This window comes from Leptosomus discolor, chromosome 10 (genome assembly GCF_034619465.1).
Source record: "Leptosomus discolor isolate bLepDis1 chromosome 10, bLepDis1.hap2, whole genome shotgun sequence".
Taxonomy (NCBI): Eukaryota; Metazoa; Chordata; class Aves; order Leptosomiformes; family Leptosomidae; genus Leptosomus; species Leptosomus discolor.
The window spans coordinates 19150494-19172678 of NC_141400.1; the positions used below are offsets into that span (position 1 = coordinate 19150494).

Below are 22185 nucleotides of genomic sequence, written 5' to 3' on the forward strand. Positions count from 1 at the left end.
TTTGAGCTCATAGTGTATGAGAAAAGCTGAGGTGCAGATAAGCAATAGCTGTTGACTTTGATGCCAAGAGATTAGTTTCATTAATGACATCTGCTGATATTGTTAACAAAACCAGGAAAAGGATTGTAGTGTTAAGAAATTTACCTCCTCGATGTTGCGGACTGCTCCCATTTTTTGTTTACTAGTGCAATCTTTACAAGGTTTGACGCTGCCTTATGGCGGTGCCGTCATGGTGAAATGATGGAGGACGTTGCTGGTGGCATCCTTCCTTCAAAATGGTCGTAATCTGTCAACTTTCTTATCGCCAAGGCTTCCGCAATTGTAGTTTTTCAGTGTTTCACAACTCAAAGGAAATACTGTAGCTGCAGTCTTTCCTTTTATGACTTGGAGGAGTCCCATCTGCAGATACGTCTGCCAGGTGTTGTTTTAAATGTGCCATTATCACTGTGTTGAACTGCGCTATTTGTGTTTTATCTCGGGTTCTTCCCTCGTTTTCATCGCGTTGCTCCATCACCGCGTACCAGCTAAGTGAGCATGTGGGAAGTGAAGTACCAGGGAATATGGCATTAGCCAAATGTGTATTAACATTTTTCTCTCTTCACCTCTCTCACTTCACAAATATGTACTCATGGAAAAAGGATGCTCTTGGAGCATACCCCTTTCTCAGATAAAGCTTTTCTAAATGTCTTTTGAGGAGTTAATAAATTAAAACTGCGAAAATAAATTGATTTCAGTGTCTCTCTGGGATCTGATAATGTTTTTCTTTTAAAGTTCAGGATTAGCTTTCTTAAAATGTCTTTTAACCTGAAAGACCATGGAGATCCTTTGCCTGACATGAAAATTTATTTTTTTTCTAAGACTTAATGAATAGAAGCAAAGAACTGTTTTGACGTTTGAATATCTCTAAGAAAGCAGTTATGCCATAACATGCCACAAAGCTCACAAGACAGAAGATCGTAATGAAGCGTTGCAGAGAAAGGCTGTCCATCAGCAGGATGAGACTGCGTGGCTTTCCTGCGTGAGCGCATGGTCTGTAAACCTCTAGGGTTGGCTTCTTCCAGAGCTTCAAGTGCTTGAGGTTTCCTGTAATGGCTTCCTCCAGCCTGAATGTATGGAGGGAACAGCAGAAGGGAATGAATGAACTGGAAGGCAAAGGCGCTAAATAGGATTTTTAAAAAACATGTGAAAAAGGTGAGCTAGGGAGTGGCACACTTAGCCAGAGAACAGCCTCGGTTCTTTGTGTGTCGTAGGAAACTATGACCAAAATTTGACAAGCGTCATAAAAAACGTTGCTCTGCTGACGTTTGCTGCTTTGCTCAGGGCCTCGGCGTATGTTGTGTTTCCCATGCAGATGGTGCAAACCTGCAGTGGTAAGAAAAACTTCTCTACACAAGTTAGATAAGTAGAGACGTCCTTTATTAACGATGAGCACCAGGGACATGGGATCCTTCCCAAAGATGTCTGCCTGTATATCGCAATCAACAAATATTTATATATTAAATTCATACATATTCAGTCCATACAATGCATATTCATTATCATTCTCTCGATGATTGGTTCTTCTTTTCTTGCTTCTGATGCAAATTAGCGCGCAGCCTGGGTCATAGTCTTCTATGGTTCCCTTTTGAGTAGGGGGTGTAATTTGGGTAGGTGGTCTGTGAGTTAGAGGTCTCGATCACTCGTCGAATTGACCATGTTTGGTCAGGGAACATGTCCTTGGCTCGTAGGCTCTTGGCTCATACCTGCTTTGGTCTTGATTAAAAGATTAAACACAATGAGTACCGTAATAAATACTGTCTTGCAGACATCTTGGACTACAACACATTAGCCTTGTTTCTAACCACTAACAGATCATTGGTTAATGAATGCCACCTTACAGGGGCATGCTAGCAACATTGGCAATACAGATTTTATTTTATATTTGATCATTTATTCTATTTGAGACTTGTTTTCCCAAAATAATCGTTAGTACCTCCTATGATTATCCACTAATTAGAATTCTTGATATTCAAATCAAGATGGGAAAAGTATCCTAGCAGTATCCTAAAATCCGAAATCTGATGATTACTGCAACATGGGTACAGGAGGTACGAACTGGTGGGCACAGCGATCTGCAAAGAAACAACTGTGTGAAAAGGCATTGCTGTAGTTTCTCTCTAACACAGACATCTCAGACTGCCTAGGCTGAGTCAGTGCTGACCTTCTGCACCCCTTAACAGAGACCCAGACAGGAAATCTTTGTAGGTTTCTTTTTTTAAAAAAGTGCAGCAGGGCTACAAATCTGCTCATGAATACCGCCATCCCATTTTGTGTACGGGTCACTTGCAATATCTGAAATATGAATTAGGCCAACGGGCTGTTGGCTGGTATCTTTGGGATGACAGGATGCTACCTTATGCTAGAGAGCAATATAATTTTTTTACAGCTGGAAATAAATTTATCTGACAGCCATAGATACATTTTCTGCTTGACTGACTGCGACTCAAAACATTCTGTGATATTACAAATCCTGGCATGTGAAGCATAAAATTTTAGAATATCAGTTCTAATAGTTTTCAGATGTTTGTCTGCTATTGTATTAAACAAAAAAATAACAAAACTCAAGAGGTTACTTTACTTGCTTTGATAAGCTTGACCTGGGAGGTTAGTCCCATTAATGTGAGTGGGCACTGCTTATCAGAGTGCATCAGCCAAAAGAAGGAATGGTTAATTTATTTTTATTCTGTTGATGTGGATGCAGACAAAGCTATCAAATGGTGGGCTGAATCTTCTGCTGTTTTTCTTAGAGATACCATTGCAGCACAAGCTTTATCTTACCTGGGTGGGAAACTAAACACAGAAAATGCATTTATTTACATATTTAGTGACTGCAAGCAAAAGATAATAAATAAGACCTTGATTCCAGTCTTCTGTGTTGCAAGTGAAGGTGGTGTCCTGCAAACTCACTGCTACTTCACTGTCATATAACTGGGGTGAGCTGAGCAGGAGCAGTGCTGTGCAAGAAGGGCAGTCCGTGGGAGGAAAATACAGTCACTCTGTCATTGCAACATTAATGTGTTGCCTTTAATTTACTTTGAAAGCAAAGCAGTAAAGACATGGCAGGCTTTTGGTGCTGTTTTAGTTTGCTTGGCTGTGGTTTTCAGATATTTGGAAGCTAGGCAGGGGGCCTGTAGGAGGATGACTAGAGGCTGCAGTGCTCAAGTTGTTTTCATCACCTGCCACGTGGTTTCGCTAAATTTTTAACTAAAGCTTGAACGCTGAATCCCCTTTTTCCCTTTTGTCACGTTTCAGATGTTTTAACAGAAACCTGTGGTGATACATTTTAGTTTGTACATCACAAAACCAAATGGCGTATGAGAGAGACTTGACCTGACTGAAGGCCTGACCCTGCTTCTAATAAATGGCATTAAATTCCTTGGCTTACCTTCTAGAGCAGGCACTTTCTCTCATTTTCTGTGGCTGTTGTATTTTATGTGGTGCTAAAGACGAAGAGAAATGCATTTGTGCAAGACCGTGTATAAACTGATCTGACTCTCATTAACGTCGAGTCTTTGTGTGCTTGCAGAGGGCTTTAGCAAGATGCCAAGATGATTAGAAAAGCTTTTTGCCGAGGAAACAGGCCTGTTATCAACAAGTCTTAGTGTCTTGTAGAACCTGCCACATTGGGAGGACTTCCTTACGTAAAACTTCGTTACATCGCTCCTTCAGAGCATTCAGTATCCAGACCTTTGCTCTTGTTGTGATGCCAGCACAACCGCTCCGCAATGCCTGACGCGTGCGGTGCGGGGCGGTGAATTACTCGTCCCTTGTGCGGCAGGTTAAGCTGCATCCGATTCCTGACAGAGAGAGAAAATCACTTTGAGTACCCAGTGGCTGTGAGCGCAAGGCACGAGCATCACTTCTTCCTTCAGAGCTCTTGACAAATAGAATTTATGTCAATAAACCTGTGTTAGACCAGACTTAGCATTATCAAACCACCTCTCTGAGCAGAGAGGAGCTCAGCCTGTGCAGCATTTTAACATGCTGCTCTGATGCAATATTGAATTTTAATCTCCCAACTGTAATAAACCTCAGAGTTTTATCCTCTTCAGTGGTTTGAGTTTCATTTGTGTCCTGTGCTGTTTGGACACAGCTAGGTGGGATTTCGGTGATGGCTGCGGGGGTGAAGGCTGGGTGTAAGTTGTGAATAAGCCCAAGCCCTTGTGACACTTGACGATTACTGTGAGCGTAAGGACGTGGAGTGGTGTCAGGTCATCTGGCAGCAGAGCCCTGGGAGCCAAGGGGTACATCACTTGTATCTGTCACCTGAATGAAATTAAATTAAGAGATTTCCTGGTGCAGGAAACAAATTCACCACCGTAGTCGAGGGGGTCTGTTGTGGTGCTGTTGGGCCAGAAGGTGTTAAGAGGGTAAATATGTTTTGAAGGCTATCCTGTAAATGGCTTAAACTCTTTCTTTCTGAAGAGTCTAGTGATGTGCTGTCCTTTTCTTCCCTCTTTCCCTTCTAACCCCAAAACGCTCCCTGATGCTGGGGGTGGCTGTCAGAACACAGCGGGGCACCAAGAGTGATGCCCTGTGCTGCCTCCGTCCTCTTCATCACGGCTGTAATTTGGGGGTTTCAAGGGAGAAACAGGCAGTGTGTGGGTTTGCAATGGGAGAGGCAATCCTTGCCCAAATACAAGACAGAAGTTTGGGGAGCCCCTTTCTTTAGAGTGGTCTACAGGGAGCCTGTTTAGGCACAGCACAAGCTGAAGCTTTGCAGGATGGGGACAGAAGTGCTGGCACCAACCGTGCTGTTCCTGGGCGGGCAGCTCCTTCGGGGCCATCGCTCCCTGTATCCCAGCTTTTAAATTGTGCTAATTCCCTCTCAACAGAGGCTCAGTGTAGTGCTCTGGTGGATCAAAACGCAGTGATTTGTCATTCGTCCTTTACCCTGGAATATCTGTCACTCTCGGTGCTGAAAATCTTCAGGAAAAACACGTTTTCATCCCCTTCTTTCTGCAGTAAGAAGCTTCCCTCTGTACTTCAGTGACATATATAATGAAAAATCCCCCTGCCGACGGTTCAGTGTGGGGATATTGTTATCTTGACAGGCCTCCAGCAGATCTACTCTAGAATTGCTACCCTGAACCGCAGAAAGGTTATTTGCGTTGTCAGCAGCAAAGCACTTCCAGTGCTTAGATGACTGTCCCATTCATCATCCATCATTATAGCGCTTAAGAGAAGGTGGGGGGAAGAAATCCCACGAAGAAATAGGAGAGGAATTCATCCCCAAAATTCAGCCTGTTGAGCATTTTATTTATTCATTCTGGTTTTTGATCTACTGCATTTGTTCCTCATAACATGGTTTTAGAGTAGAAATAGAAATCTAATTGTTTCTGTCGTCTGGGCTGTGACAGAAGAGGGCAGGAGGAATGGCACGGGTTTGTGCGGTAAATAGGAAGTTAGAGGAGATGTATTTGTGTTCTTCTACCTCTGTTGGAGCCCTGAGAGCTGTAATGCTGCGGCTGCTTTGGTACGGGCAGGTCAGGATGTGCTCGAAGGTGTAGCTGGGTTGAATGTTGTGGTCATTTGGCCAAGTTGGTGCAATAGGAATCAGAGTCCTCATTTGCACTGTTTGTCACACAGAAAGATCTTGTTTAACACTTTACAGAGTCAGGACGTTCTGTCATTAAATGGCAGGTTTTTATTATCTGTCATGGGAGGCTATATGGATTTCTGGGGTGGCGTCTGTTGTGCAGGATGATTATAATAACAAAGATCCAGCTGAAGTGTTGGAAACCCTTAAAATGACTGCATTGGGGTAGTTTTGACCTCATCAAATTCTGGAGGAGTAGGTGGACTCTCACACATAAACGTGTATATTATAAACGTTTCCCTTTAATCTGTGATTGCTGGACCACTTTAAGAGTTTTCTATGTGAAGTTTCTTACTCCTTTTTAATTTTTAGGTTTTTTTACATTAGAATACTTTCTCCCTCCTTGTGCCTGTTTTCCTCTTTAGAAGTTAACATTTTATAATTACAGTAATGCCCTTTAGGGTGTACATTATGATCTACTAATGAGATGCCTGAGAGGTCTCCTAATGACATCTGAACAACAGTCACAGCACATCGTTATTAGACTGTTACGCACATCCTTAACAGTAATAAATACTCCTGCTTTCTGTAATTGTATTGTCCTTTAGTGCTTCACAAGAGGATCTCGGAGACTTCACAGTTCAAGTGCAAGGTGGGGAAGTTACTGAAATCAGCAGTCGTTTAGCAGCTGAATGTCTTTGATTATGAGGATGTGGAAGGACACACAGTCTGGGGGGAATTATGGTGTTTTCTTACTGCAGCTGGACTGAAAATGTCACAAGAACTTGTTGCCAGCCTGTGCACGTACCCTTTGCTCTCCCTGTCTGCAGGGGCAGTCGTAAATGCCACAGACCACCTGAGTGGGGATGTTACCGGGAGGTAACTGTAGGCAATGGCTGGCTCAGAATTGCTCAAAAAGTTGCGTGATGGAGGGTGAAGCCATCCCAGGGCACATCTTGCAGTCTCGTGATAGAAGCAAGAGTGTCTCCAAGAAAGGAGCAGGGAAACCTCTTTACACAAATGCCCAAGAAAAAAAGTTTAACGTTCTTGACTCCGTCCATCACCGAGGATGGCATGCGGTAGCCTTTATTGTACACGTTGCCAACCGCTTTTCCCATGCGTACTTCATGGTACAGACAAGAAACCAAACAGCAAGAAAGCAGAGTACTTTTACCCAAGGAGTCAGATTCATGGAATCCCTAGTAGGGAGTGGTGGTGAAGCACTCCTGATAGCAGAAGCGAGTACATTGTTTGGAAAGGTAAGTGTTTCAGATCACAACAGGATCAGTAAAATTTACATTAGTGCCAGAGGGCTTTAACGTTTATTAAAGCTTCCAAATAATACGTTGCTATCTGGAAGCGTTTGATAGATGTGACAGTCAGCTGTAAAAAAAGTGAGCATTGGTTACTTCCCAGAGGAATCCAGACAATTTTGCTTTCTCTAATAGGAATAAGGTAGAGGGTTGTAAAATGTCAAACAGCAGATTGTGTAGCATCACCTACTGAAGCAGGCATAAGGAGCAAACATACCGTTTGTCTAACAAAAGCCTGTTTGCTTCGGTTAATTTAAATTACAAGCTATCTGGGTTAAAGTCGTGGTGAGATTTTCCATATAGAAATGAGGATTGCAAGTTGGCCACAGTGAAAAGGTAGCCAAGGCTTTCTGGTCGCTCAGACCAGTGGACCTAGACTCTTCCCCACTCACTACTGAAAGTGAAAAGTCAGCTAAGCTAATCATTGCTGTGCAAAAAATAACTCTTCTGGTTCATGGTGACAAGTGGATGTGTCATAGATGCCTTCAGGTGCTTCAAATGGCCAGAAAGAAATGTTTGGGTTTTTTTTTTTTCCCTGCATATTTCTCATAAAGGTTTAGCTTCAACATTAATGAAGCAGCACTCACCAAATATTCATGGCCTGCCAGGTCTTTTCCCTTAATTTAAAAATGGCTGTTTCAGGTGCGAAAATTAAAACGAAAGTGTGGCACCAGCTGTAAACTGATGTTTCCAGCAGATGCATTGCAAAAGATATTATTGGCTTTAAAACAAGTCTTCTCTTATTCACCTGTTGATGTGTTTGGTTTGGTTTTTCCCTTGTTCGTAGCCTCCAAACCACGTGCATCAAACGAAGGATGATAGCTCTGAAGTTCTTGTCCATCTCCTGCTTTTGCTGCTTCTGTACTGAAACTGTAATCCTTTGCTGACAACCACGTCTGATGCTGCTGTGTTTGTGGACAGAAGGGTCCCAGCAGATCTGCTGAGCTGTATTTATTTTTATTGTTTGTGTTTTGGCAGTGCTTGGATGCTCTCACCCTGTGCCGGGAGCTCTCCGAATGTGTGGAGAGAGCCTCATCTTAGAGCCTTTACATGAGCTAGACAGACATGGGACAGGGAGAAGTATGGATTAGTGCAGACTGCTCCCCACGCCCCGTAAAATTCCCCCAGAGTCCTGCAGCTGCCCCTTTTGTCCATTGCAGTGAAACCACACCAACCAGAGCCTTCCTGCCACCGCTGGTGGTCCAAAGGATTCACCCCATGGAAAGAAACGTCTCTCACCCAGCCACCCTTACAGCAAAAGCACGAGGAAATATGTAGAATAAGTATAGTCTAGTTAATTCTTTCTAAAAGCAGGGGGTTTAGTTGTACAGCTCTGTACAGGCTGAATATGGGGGTTCCTGAAGTGCCATGTCACCATGTGCAGCTCAGAAGGGAGGAGCGTGCGGGAGCATCAGGCCTTTGGGATGGATGGTTCAACCCCAGACAGCGTAGATCACACAAATGGGTCAGTCTGACACAGTACTAGGATTGCCTTTAATTCCTTCCGATTTGTTGAAGCAATGAAACAGAAATCAAAGTCTGGATTTATGCAGAAACACCCCTGTTCTCAGGAGCTCTGTTCGACCTTCACTATCCAGGAACATGGCTTTTCATCGATAGGCATTTTTACCTTTTTTTGTTATTGTTATCATTTCCTTCTTTTGTTTTTCATATTGGGAAGTGTAATAATATGAAGTATCCCTTATGGGCTAGGCTGAGCACAGCGAAGCCAGGCTCCCGTGGGAGGAAAAGCAATGGTGCCTTTCCCAAGGACATGGGCTAGGCGATGGTGCCTCTCTGAGAAATGAGTTGCGTTCAGGAAGCAGCCGCCTCAATATCCCATGACAAGCTTGCAAAGCTGCTTTGTTCCACGTTGCTTCGTGGGGACCAAGCAGGAGGAGAGCGGGGGAAAAGGAGCATTTGGGGACTCTAGTTGTTTCTGGACCCTGCGCAAGCCGAGCGAAGCACTTTGCTGTGCTCCCTCTGAAGCGCCACAGGTGGATCCACCCTCCGTATCTCCAAGAATTTGCTGTTTGAGTCCTGCTGTCACCTCTCAGCATTTCTCATTCCCCAAGGCAGCTGGCAGCCACGCACGATTTGATTCTCTAAGTCCATGCCCTTCAAAGGCGTGTATAACATACTGCTTAATTATCCTCACAAGTGCTGACTGGTCTGCTCCCTATCTATGTCAGCCCTCGCCATCCCGGCTCAGCTCCCTGGCCAAATGCAGCCCCTCAGACCCCACGTGCAGCTCCCTCCCTCTGTGTGTGTGTGTCCCTCCTGGGGGTGGCATCCCCAGCACCCACCTGCCCAGGCACCTCTCTTGGCTTATTTTCTTCTTAACCTTTACAAAAGCTTCGCTATCTTCCCAGGCTGTTCCAATACAGTGTTTCTCAAAAATTGGGCCAATTCATTACACTGTGAATTTGTTTTAGGTTGGGATCTTAAGTAATTAGACATTCTTAAGCTCATTCTGTTGTCACTGTTAAAAACAGCTGTGTATGGCCCATTTTCCTCTCCCGCTCCCCACCACTCACTCCATCTGCAAGTTAGGCTGCAGCATCGCTAATTTAGCTTAATAGTTTTTACAAAGAAAAACAACACAATCTGAAGACAAAATATAATTTGGAGGGAGTACACAACAGGCACATAGAGTTGGGTGTGTGACTGTGCGTGTGTGTAAGATCATGACTCTGTGAGGAGCGCTATTTTTATAGCAGAGCGGGCTGTGTTGTGAATAAATTAATCATTAGACATAGCCAGTTTTCTGTTTGAATCACGCATAATTTACTCGTTATTTCTATTACTATATTTGCACTCACAAAAGAGTTTGGACGAGCAGTGTAGGGGTTACTTGTGAGTTGTTTGCCTTGGCTGCGTGGTGGTCCTTCTTCATCTGCTTTGATGTCCACAGCATTGTTTCTTTTCTCTGGTCTGACAAACAGTTTTAATTTTTTAGTATGAAAATAACAGCTAATGCTCAGTAAGCAGCGAGTAATAAAAACAGCAGTAGGAATATCCTTGTTTGCTTATGGTATCACATAAAAAACTTTCCCGGCCCAGGCATTGCTGTTAGTTACATCTTCTTTATGCTAAATAGTGTTTGGGAACACTGTCTGAGTGCTTCTTTGGGAGAGGTGTCCTGGTGGGATGCGAGCAGTTGTGCATCGTAATCTTCTGGAAATGCCTGGCTTGGGGATGGGCTCAGGCTCTCTCTGGGTAGTGGAGCATCACCTTGTAGTGCCACGAAGGGTCTGAGCCTGCTCGGGTGGTGGGCACTGAATTGTGGTAGAGCCGCCCGCTGCTGACTAGAAGCTGAAGGTTCTTGCAAATGTGGCCGTGGTTGTTTTGTTGCCCACCATGGGATGATAAAATTCCCAGAAAAGTGGAAAAAACCCCTCAACAATAGTCATTTAGAACATGAGGTGCCTTACTGAGAGCCACTGTATCCCACAGCCCATCAGAGAGGGATAGGTAAGACATGAGCTGAGCTCATCGTTGGTGCAAACCTGCAAAGATGATGTATGGGATATAAGACTTACGGTTTGATGTACTAGATAAATGCATAACAAAATTCAGTAGATGGAAATTGAAGCTAAACAAATTAAAAATAAAATATGTTTGCCCGCTGAGACTAAGTAATCATTTGAAAAATTACTCTTATGTGCTTAAATCAGGGCTGGAAGCCTTCCTAGGAGGTGTGCTGTAGAGCAAACAAATTATGGAGCTGCTGCAGGGAAATTCTCGCTGAATTCGGTGCTTGTGTAATGCAGGAGGTCAGAGTGTGCACGTGATCCCTTCTGGCTTTATAAATCTGTGGCACACCGCCTAGGCGGTGATAGGCACCTGATAAATTATGTTTATCGTGCGCTTTCCCACCTGCAAGCTCCCTCCTGCCTCCCCCCCAGGGCTGCTCCTAACGTCCCCTGCCTGTACCGCTGCCTGCTCCCTCCTGGGAAGGACACAAATCTAAAACTTGCTTTTGGGCTTGGTAAACCGAGCTGTAATTCTTGGGCTTCCTGAGAAAGGCTGCAAATCCATCTGTCTCTTTTCCTGTGCATTTGGGGCTAAGGCGTGGGACTCATTTAGGTTTATGCAGTTTGGAAGGTAATTGTTTAAGGTAGGAATAGAGTTTTTGTTTATAGCATGGGGAATTCATATTCTGATGCTGTAAGTTTTTAATATATTTTAAAAGCTCACAGAGTAATAGATGGGTGCTTTTTCTTGTAATAAAATGAAATACTGAAATAAATATACGCTGAGGCAAGTTTTAACTCTTCCAGGTTGTAAATGCCTATTGTTTAATAGTATCTACTTTGTAGAATATATTCCATTTCTGTGATATATTCGGTGAGCTCCCAGTTGCTGCTAGATTATATATGGATATCTGATAAATGTACATCTTATTAACTGAAACATATCCCTAAGATAAGCAAGTTAGTTTGGGCTTTTATTGTTAATTGAATTTTTTTCAGCAGTAGCAGTTGAAGGATTGCTAACGTTCGTGAATTTGCATGATGTTAAACATCTGGTCCTCTTAGCAGGAACTTTACCAGAGTTTCACTTAACTTGTAAATGCAAATCAGGAATAAAACAGGTACTTAGCCTTCGAGGGGTTTAGCCGTGTGTGAAGTAGGCAGGCAGGTAGCACTGCAATGGGAGCGCGATGCGATTAGCCGGCTTTGCCTAAATGCCACGTCTGTGCCGTGTGGCTTCCTCTTGTGCACAGCGACGGTAAAGATCGAGGGCTTCGGTGGTGCTTGGAGGCAGCAGGATGCTCCTCGTGTTGTTATCAGACATTAGAGAAACGCTGCAGTGCGGTTACCTGGGGCGTAATTGCTGCAAAGCACTGCCTGGTATTTCACTGAAACTTTGTCTAAGCGATCAAAAGTCAAATGGTTGATATCATGACTTCTCATAGATTAAGATTTGGCTTGATTTTTTCTTCATCATAAACCGGTTTGCTCAGACCTAGTACAGCCTATAAAAATCAGAGCAGGGGAAGGTTCAAAACTCACAAATGTGTCTAAATTTTAAGAAATCTATGAATTTCACAAAGCTTTCTTGATATTCCCCTCTGTCTTACTGCAGCGAGCTGCTGTGCTTGCTCAGAGGACTCTGTTCACGCAACTTATTGAGAAAAGCATTTTATTTCTCCTTCTTCCCAACCACGCAGGAAAAGTAGGAGGAACGTCCATCCAATCTCTCCATGTGTGTGCAAAAAAGAGCAATTAAAGGAAGAGGTAGATAGATAGAAAGAGACAGATAGAAAATTTGCATGGAGGAATGGGGATTTGCAATGAGACCCCTGAAGAACCGAAGTCATCTTTAATTTTCTTGTTCCTGTGTAAACCCGCTCTGTCAAGTCAAACAGGCCACAAGGCCATGGATTATTGGTGTAAAGGTTTCACATAATCATCTCACTCCAATTCAGCGGTCTGATGTTTTGGAACCACGTTTTTGCAGTTTAGGCATGCCACACTTTCATTTTGTATGCATGAAAACGGGCTGTTGCTGATAGGCAATTTAGCCGTAAATGGCACAAGAATTAAGGAGCCACGCTCATAAATAAATTTGTATCCCATAACATTTTAGTTTAGTCCTTTTCTGATGCTTCTTAACAATACCAGATAAAGCCTGAGTAAAGCATGTGAAAGGGTGGGCTGTTTGAAAACAAAACCTTTCTCAAATCCTTTAATTTTGTCTAGAAATGTTATTTTCTCTAACCACATCTCTTTTGCCCTATGGAAACAGATGCGAAAACAAAGCTTAGTGCTCCCATCTCCTGCACTGAATTTCTTCCTGGAGCTAGAAAACTGCCATAGGAACAGCCGAAAATAGTCAGCGCAGTCTAAGAGGAACTGTCAAATAAAATGACACCCCTAGTGCCTCCTGCCTTAGAAATTACACTCTCCAGCCTGCTCCAAACAGCTCTTTATTACCACATTTGGTGGTGGCAAAGGGTTGCCTGGAAAACGGGTGCCGCTGGAGTTCGCCTTCAGCGGTGGTTTATTTGTGCTGGGTTATTATCACACTCCCCTGTGGCAGCAGCGAGCAGGAGCGTGGTCCTGCCGTTGGGGCGGGTTTGCGGCAGGCGATGGTGCGGGATCCAGGGAGCCAGACGGAGCTGGCAGCTCCATGGGCAATGCCCAGTATGATGTGCTGACCCACCTGCAGTGGGAGCGCACTGTGCCCAGTCCTGGACTGGGATTGTTGGGGTTAGCAGCACTGGACTGCAGGTTTTCAAGGGCTGGAGCCCAGACCTGAGAGGACACGGGCTGCCTGGGGTAGCTATGCCCAGGCATGCAGAGATGCCACCCAGGGGAACCTCCTCCAGAGTTTTTGGAGGGTCACAAGAAGTTTGAATCTCTATATATACCTTTTTGCATGGATATACCTTCTTATACACTTAGACTTAGCCTGGATGCTAATGACTGCACAGCTTTTGTCGTGGATTTTATGAAGAGCGGCAGGGGCCGCCTGCCATTCGTGCAGCCCCTGTGGTTGTGCTGAAAAATAGCTCGGTAACCAGTGGGGCTCAAATCCTCTAAAGACTTCGGTACATGTTTGGGTTCACACCTACTGTCAGGCTAGCTGTAGACCAAGGACTTCAAGATTTGTGCTCTGTAGGTGTTATCAGATCATTTTTGATACTTAAAGAAGTACTGTAATCATTGCATTGTAAGGCACCTTGCACAATAATATTTTACAGGGAGATTAGTTCGCCCATCAAAGCAAGCTCTGCACTTCCTCACTTTATTTTTATTTTATGTTAACTGCAGTCCTTTGAAGGACGCTTAATCCCCAGACTTGCTGTTTCTCCGTTATCTGCTTTGACTCAGAAGTGGGTGGAAGATTGCTCAGGGATCCCACTGTAAAAACCTGCTGCAATTCACAGAAAGCAGGGCTAAAATTCTTGAAGAGGGCAATTATTGAGGGAACTGGATTAATGATCTGTCATCACAATTTAGCCACATTCACCACTGACCTTTCACAGAGAGGATGCTCTTGATAAATGTACTTCATTACTGAGTTCTGACATGAAAACAGAATGGCACTCTGTGTTTCTTGGCAGGCTGATCAATATTTTATCTGCCAAAGCATGCAGAAGTGCTAAACAGGATGAATTACGCAGCCGCTGCAAAACAGAGCAAGAAACAGCATTGCTTGGCGTGAGCAGGGCACGCGAGTGTGACAGTTATTGGCCACACTTTAGCAATCAGACCTTAATACGCTGGACTTTTCTTTTGCTTCTCTTCTGTCTTAATGTTTTTCTTTGCCTGTCTTTTTATTATTTTTAAAAAAAAATCCCAACAGCAGCAGGCTTCACTGGATTTGAAAGTGCTGTAAAGCGATAGAAAGGGCTCGTTTCTTCGGAGATCTCCCCTGGCGCGGAGGGGGGAATCGCGGACTCTCCTGGCCGGGGGAGTTGCAGTAAGGTTCCTCGCTTTCAGTTTCAACCTACATCACATGACCGGGGCTGCTGCAGGAGTAGGGCTTAGGGATGGAAACCCACTGCAGGATGCTGCTGGAGGATGTGTTTAATGGTCTGTTTCTACAAAAATCCTCACCAGGAATCCCGGTATTTTGAGTGTGGCAAGTGTATTGAAGTTTTACCCAAAAAGCACAGGAGGGAGCAGCACCTTGTGTGAGGTTTGTTTGAGAGTCACCAGTGTTTTCTTCTTAGGGCTACAAAGCAGGATGCAGAGCTCACAGGAGGGATACAGGCTGACCTGGGTTGGGAACAAAGCCGTCTCTGCCCAGAGCATCCTGCCACAGGACAAAAACCATGCAGCTTTTCCTGGGGAAGGCTTGTGTTTGTTGTGCAAAGCATTACTATCAAATTAGGTTTCCGTTCAAAAAGTAGAGTAGAAGTGCTACAGAGTCTCTTGAAATGGTGAAGGTGGCCTTTTTTTTTTTTTTTAATTCCTAAGCTGGAATCCAAATATAGTGGTATTATGTTATTAAAGTTCATGTTAAAAAATAAAAATAAAAAATACCCCCCCCCCAAACACCTGTGTTAGATGATCAGCATTTTAATTCTGAAGTTGGATGCCTACGGTATGCCCTTAGCTCTCCTCTTCTCCTGGAGTCAGCAAAATAAATCATGCTGAGATCATAGTTCAAGATGGAAAAGCAACATGTGTGACTTTTCTGTCTGTCACTCATATGAAGTAGTGAAGAAAGATGATCAAGTAAGTAGAGAATTAGATCAAGTGATCAATTAGATCGAGTACTTAAAGAATTTAGGGCATGGAAGACAGAACAGCGGTTTTCAGTTCATCCCAAATCTGTGTCTTGGGCTCTCTGTGTCTTGGTTCACCAGCTGTGAGGTGGGAATGGCGCCCTGAGCGCATCAGCCGGCAGTATGGACAGGGGATCAGCTGGCAGCAGCACAACACAGGTGCTTAAAACACACGTGGTGGCAAGTCTAGTGTTAAGAGACGGGGAAGGGAGGAAGTCCTTCGAAACCATCTCAGAAGAGCAGCGGTGGGCACCGCCCAGTGTGCGGGCTGGGAGACCCACCTCCGAAGAAACCACCTCTGGAAATACAAAACTGCCTGAGCTGGTCGCAGTTGCGAGCAGGATCCAAGTCTCTGGGAAGGCCTAACGAGGAAACCAAGCTGAGACACATCTATTAATGAGACCTACTGATGAGAGCAGTCTGAGATGAGATAAACTGCTAATGATGAGCTTATGTTGCAAGGGAAACTGCTGGGGCCACTTAGCAAAGTGCAGAGACAAGAATTGGGGATAAGTGAGAGGGCAATACAGATGGATTTTTTGTGATTTTTGTTGTTGTTGTTTAACAGCTATGTTTGAAATACCTGAAAGAACAGCAAATATGCAAGAGGTGGCAGTGCTGCCAGAAGCCTAACGAGGTGTCCTTGGCATTGGCTTGCCAAACGATTCAAATTGCCGGAACGTGTCTCCTCCCTTCCTTGGTGGAGCAGCAGGCAGTGTCCTTTACAGGGGGCTTCTAGCATCCTTCTCTTGTCACTGCAATGCCTTAAAGTTGTGTTTGAAATAGCATTAGGTCCAGGTTACACAGGAAAGTAGCAGCTCATACATCCCAAGCATAGATGGTATAGAGCTAACATTTTGGCCAGACTTACTGTAAAGTCATAGTTTCAGATCAAACAGGGTATTTCCTTTGACCTGGAGTGGTTTCCCCCCTGTTTTTCCACTACAGTGAGATTAAATATATAAATTATAAAAATATATGTATATATTTATATGCATATGTATACTACAGTTTTAGTGCATTTTCTTATCAATGTTTTAGTTCAGCCAGAGAAGCACAAATTATTAATCTCACACCCCTGGGACAGAACTTTATTGCTTTCACTCATCGCATTGCGCGTCGTGTGCTGCTGCGCAGCTGTACAGTGCTGTGCTCTGAAGCAACTGGCTTGTGCATCACTGCAACCCTCAGATGTCTCAGATGTCAGGGGAAAACGTTCCGAGGTGTGAGACCTGTGGAGTCTGTCACATTCATGCTGTGGAGAGATGCCGAGGGATCCGCTTCCAGCAGAGCTGAAGAGTCTGGTTTTCTCCAGAGGGAAGTGAAGGTAATGAGGTTTTGGAGGAGTTTTGACAGGGGCCGAGAGCACTGTCTGACCTTCCGACTGCGGTGGTGTTAACAGCATGTGAAACTGAACTTATTTTTTAAATAGGAGACATAATTGTCTTATTGCAGGTTTTCTTTGCTGTGTACGCAGTGGAATGGTGTTATCCTGCAGGATGGGGCTCTGCTGGGTGGGTAGCTCCTGACCTTGGACACAGCAGTAGCGTGGTGGGAAAAAAAGTGTTGTAAGTGAGTTTATAGCAGGACTTGGGAACTGCTGCCAGAGGCTGTTGCTATTCTGTCCTTCTGTGGTTTCCTTTATTTCACTCTTTTTGCCCGTCACGTTTGCCTGGAGGCTGCAGCGTGGCCGTGACCCTCTGAAAGTCCTCAGATGGGCCTACGTACCTTGGTCTGTTGTGCAGCCCCGATGAGTGTGGACTTTTTCAAGACGAGCAGTTTTGTGGTGGCTTTGTTTTCAAAGCATGGGAAAATCAAGGAGGGTTGTAATGCAGTGAAAGGAGATCGCCGTCTCCTGGTTCAGGCCGTGCAACACCGTCGAGAGCCTGGGTGCATTACCAGTGGGTGACCTGGTCAGGTCCCACGCGCACAGGAACGGAGATGTAACGTGTGGATTCAAACATCTGCTACTTGCACATATTGCTTATATTTTGCCATTGCTTTAACACACAATTCATACTGGAAATGCTGTTTAGACATGCAGTTGTGCTCAGTTTTGGCTGGGGCTCCAGTGTTCAAGGAACTATCACACCCAGTAAGTCCTCCAAGCGTGTGCGTGGTGTCAGACTGGTGCCAGGGGTAGCTGTTAGCCAGAGAAGTTGTCAATGTAAGCTTAATAAAGTGAGAAGAGCTGTTAGAAGAGATGAGGAGGCTTCCGAAGCACTTAGGTCCTTTTCCAGTTCTGCCTTCTGTGGTGGGAAAGAGGGTTAAGGTGGAGGTGAGTCAGAAGGCCAGCAAGAGAGGAAGGATGGGATGGCGCTGCCCCAGGCAACAGTTGCGGAGGGATATCTGGAAAAAAAGACCCAACTGCAGAAGATAAAAGGTGTAAAGGGCATAAAGGAAGAGCTGCTTTGGCATGTGCTACTGGCAAAAGTTGATAGGAGGAAGAAGTGAGAAATAAAAAGGGCACAAGGGAGCTGTCAGGGTGAGCAGATCTGGTGCTGTGATGCACAGGCAGACCCAGGCACGGGGTGGTCCCTGCCGTGGGGGGAAACGGTGTAAGTGGGTCAGTGCACCCGGGTGTCACCCTGTGGCTTGCCTGTAGCCGTGCTTGTGCTCACAGATGGAAACCACAAAGCAGAAACAGAGGTGGAAGCAAATTAGATTTCCTTGTCTTCATTAGCCTTAGATACATCTCTGGGATTAAGATTTGACTGAAGAGAAAAGAAAACTCCAGCTCAGAAATAACTATTATTGCAGTAGCTAAAAGGGTATTTACAACAGGATTGCGAAATTGCTTGATTACACTGGATACGGCAATCAATTTTTCTCTTAAATAAGCATGTGATTGGAAGAAAGAAATTTCTTTATACAATAGCCATCAAATGACACGGTTGAGGGGGGGAAAAAATAAGCAGAAATAATGAACGAGACTAATAGTAGCTGAGTAGCCTTGTTTTTTCCATAAAATGAGACTGATCCCATGTGAGACCAGGAGCTCTTTGGAGGTTGTTTAGAGAGAAGGAAAAATTCAGCAGCTGCTTAATATCCCTGAGCAGTGAGAAACTCTCCAAACTGGAAGGGTCTGGGTTCAGGGTGGAAAATAAGCCTTGTCTTGCAGTTATTGCTTGTGTAGCAGTAGGGCACTGACCTGACTGGTGAACGCGTTTCCAGCCTCTCTCACCTACTCGAGTCATGGTGCTTTTGAAGTTGTGAGTACAAAATATGAAGGGTGAAAAAAAAATCCTGGCAGAACATGGGTTTGCTATGAGAGAAATGCCTCCCACCTGGAATTTTAATTGAGTTTCGGTTGGAGTGGGACCAGAGGACCAGAAATCGTGCAGCTCAGCAAGAAAAGGACAGAAACGCTCCTTGTCAGTATGCTAGAGTCTTCTGTTATTTTTCAGAGGAATAATGTTTAGAATCTTTGGGGAGCTGATCTACAAGGGCGTTGTCCTTTAAATTGAGACGAGAGCAGGTTCCCTTAGATTTAATCAATAGGATCAGTGATGGGACTTTAAAAAGTTGTTTGAAAACCACCACTATAGAGACTAAGGGCATCTACATTATAGTGAACATACATGACAGAGAAAAGGGCGTCTAATGGGAACAGCCAAATGTGTCGGTGCTGCTGGTGGGTGATGGTTGATGCCCACTCAGTGTGGGACAGCTGGAGCATGAGGGCGCTCCAGGGTCCGCTCCAAGGCAGAGGCAGCCAGGTTCATGCAAGGCACTGGCTGCTGTGGTCTACGCTAAAGCAAACCGATTTGCACAAAAAAAAAAGGCAGCTGCCATTCTTCATTCTGCCAAGCTCTGCCAGACAGTAGTTGAGCAGAAAAGGGCCGTAACATCTTACAGCACTTTGGGCACGTGGATGTGTTTCTCCTCTAGAAGGATGCCCCTAAATCAGTGCAAGGTGTTCCCCGGAGAAGAACCGCGGAAGAGCTGGCTGCTGTGAGCACAGCAGGAGCTTTCAGGGTCATGAAGGTTCAACCTGATTCCTGCAGACAAGCTGGTGTCACTTCAGAGCGAGTGGCTCGAGGGCTTTTCCGTTTTAATAACCTTTTTCCCTGGTCAGGGACTCAGGAAAGCATTGATGTCAGTCTGCAGCGGGGTGATGTGCGCAGGCGCCAGTGCCGCCCCAGCCACAGGGGCTCCCCGCAGCCCTGTGCTCCTCACTGTCCTCCCTCTTGGCCCTCTTACCTCCTTGGCCTGCTTTAAGGATTCCTTAAGATCGGCCCCACGATTGGCACAGGGTGACACTCAGGGGTGCCACTTCTGTTTGTGGCGCTTTCTAAACATCAGCTTCCCCAGGTTTGTTTTTTTTACTGTATAATCACAGGATAGGTGAATTTATTTTATCATTAGAAAAACGTGGAGCTAATTTAATATGGGTGGTGATTACGAAGCTGAGTGCGGAAGTCTGTAGCTGAAGCCCTGTAATCGGGAAGGTAACATGCTGGAGGGCATCCTTGACAGCAAGATTTAGAGAATCTGCCAGCAATTACAAAAGGTAACGACTACAGGAGCTCCTCAAGTGCAGAGCTGAGCGGTGCTGTATATGCAGACAGCCTGGCTTGGACTGGGCCTTATTTTTCCCTTTAGGAGCTCAGTCCTTTAAAAAGACCAAGGCAAATGTATCATGGTCCAGTAATGTCGTCTTATCTATTTGTAGGTGACACCTGTACCATGGCAGACTACAGCCGGCTCAAAAGCATCCTCCTGGACCTGCAGGCTCATCGGCAGAGCCCACCGAGCAGCCTGCCCAAGGACAGAGTATCCCAGAAGCGCTTCTTAGTTGAAGATATGTTTAAGCACTTGGATATAAACAGTGATGGGCATCTCAGCAGCTCTGAACTGGCTCAGGTGGGTTTATTGTTCAATGAAAATGGAATTATGGATTGCATTTTTCATTCAAAGTGTGAATTGAATGTAACGCAGCAGCACTCTTGTGAGAACAGTCGTTTGTAACTGTCCGGCTGGCAGCAGGTAAAGGAGGAAAATCTACTGCAGCGTGCGAGTCTCTGCATCTCTGGGGAGATGGTGGTGTCTCAAACATTTGAAGCTCCTCTACAAACAAAAAACATGGCAAATTGCCAGCCCCATCCGTGCTCCTGAAAATAGATACTAATCCTTGCTGCTAACCGTCATCTTCTGAAGCATTTCCAGCTAGCCAGCTTGGGGAAAATTAATTCAGATTTTTTAGGTGCGTGTAAGTTAGGCAGAAATCTCTTAATTCTTCCTCCCTGCCTTCTGGACTGTGCATTAGCATGTAGTAACATGACAGCAAAGTTGCAACATTTTTTTAACAGGTTTATATTCCCCAAATCCCGAGGCAGATGCTGAAATGTTGATTAGCAGAACTTAATAACAATAGGAAAGGTGAGAGCTTGAACAAAACCTGTTCTTTCTAAGGATGGGCATGCTGTGCTGTTGGAATTCATCTAAATGGTAAAGTGAACGAAACACGCAGCCCAGGCACTTGAGACAATGACTCTGGGTCCTGAACTTGCTCTTTGCATGTGTAGACCTGAGAAAACAGTCCTGTAAATGAGGGAAAATGCATTATGCCAGGTGCGGGAAGATCTTGTCTTTTCCATTTCGTTGTGTGATCCATGGAAAGAATTAGAAGCAGACGCTGTTTAAGAGCCTTTTGGAAGCCAATACCTGCCTGGGACCTGTCCCAGTTTCCAAAGCTGGCCCTTCACCCTTTGCTCCACAGGAGCGTCTCATCTGTGCTCACGCTTCCCAGCGAACATGAAGCGCGCTGCAGTTCCAGCATGTAAATGCCAGCTGTGAGCAAGCAGGAGGACAGACACAAGCTTGCTCCTCCCTGAGCTTGCTCCTGTGTAGGACAGTTGGCACTGAATTTTAATCCTCAGGCTGTTGACATGATGCATGAGCCTTTCTGCACAATGCAAAGTGTCAGCGTAAATTCCCTTAGATCTCAAAGCTATGAATATATACAATACTTCATCTAAATGCAATGATTTTTTTATAAAAACATGGTAGGTATAAGAAAACACTTTTATCTGAATTCAAAGCCAGCTTTTGCATAGTGACATCTAAGTGTCTGTTCTACTCCCCAATTTTTTTCTCCTTTTTACATGAAACTTGCTCCGTCAGGATATTAAAACTCAATTCACATGGAAATAGAGGTTTGGCAGCCTGCAAGCCATTACCATTAGGAAGAAACAATGACCTGCATTTTAAAGGAGCAGGATTCAGCGCTCTAAGGTCTGCCTCGAAGTTACTATGGGCTTCATTTGCAGATGTGCTTGGAGCTCTCACAAGAGCAAGCATAAACCTTGGCTACTGTTATTTTAATTCTTCTCTTCTTACTGTTATTGAAATTGGTAAACGCACTTGCAGGGCTGGAGCTCACTTCAGTTGGATGGACCAGAGTAAGTTCAGCCCTCGGCTAGGCGCCCTCTCACCCAAACATCCTCCACAAAAGCTTGCCCCCAGCGTCGCTGAGTTGACAACGTGATCACCTCTGAAAAGGCAAAATAATGCCACTTAATGCAGGATGTAGATAAGCCACGAATACTTTTAATCCTGAGCTGAGTGGCACTGATCTTGTGCCTCTCGGTGGGAGCGTGGCTGAAGTCCTAACCAGGCTGAGGACGTGTCTGCAGGGCAGCTCTGGGGCTCTCACAGCAGCAGCATTCACAGTTCATATGTAGCACGGCAATTCTTTGTTTTTCTTGTTGCCTCTAACAAGATGATGATTTTCATGTGCTCTTACGTGACCAGTTTATTCACCCAGTTTTCCAAGGGGTGTTTTTTAGGCAACGAGCAATTTTTAATTGTCTGTGTTACAGTCTTACCATAACTTTTCTTGTCTTGTTAGGTAGATTTGTGATTGATTTTCTTTAGCTCTTTAATTTGAAGCTCTCTGCAACTTTAAAATTCCCCCAAAGATGGAAATTTCATTGCCCACGGGTAGAGGCAGCTGAAATGAATGTGGTATGGTGAGATCTTCTCTCTGGCTGCTGGATGAGCTGCTGCTGTGCCTCTTCTTTGTTTTATTTAAAAGAAAAATAGTC

General features: G+C 44.8%; 1 protein-coding gene across 4 annotated transcripts in view; it reads left to right on the forward strand.

The window, feature by feature from the left end:
* FSTL4 (follistatin like 4) overlaps positions 1-22185 on the forward strand; it is a 227406-nt gene that overhangs the window by 100470 nt on the left and 104751 nt on the right. For all 4 annotated transcript variants that reach the window (XM_086470996.1, XM_086470993.1, XM_086470995.1 and 1 more), the window contains one exon: positions 19812-20002. In XM_086470996.1, coding sequence (XP_086327122.1) covers positions 19812-20002 — 191 coding nt within the window. The remainder of the gene's footprint in view (positions 1-19811; positions 20003-22185) is intronic.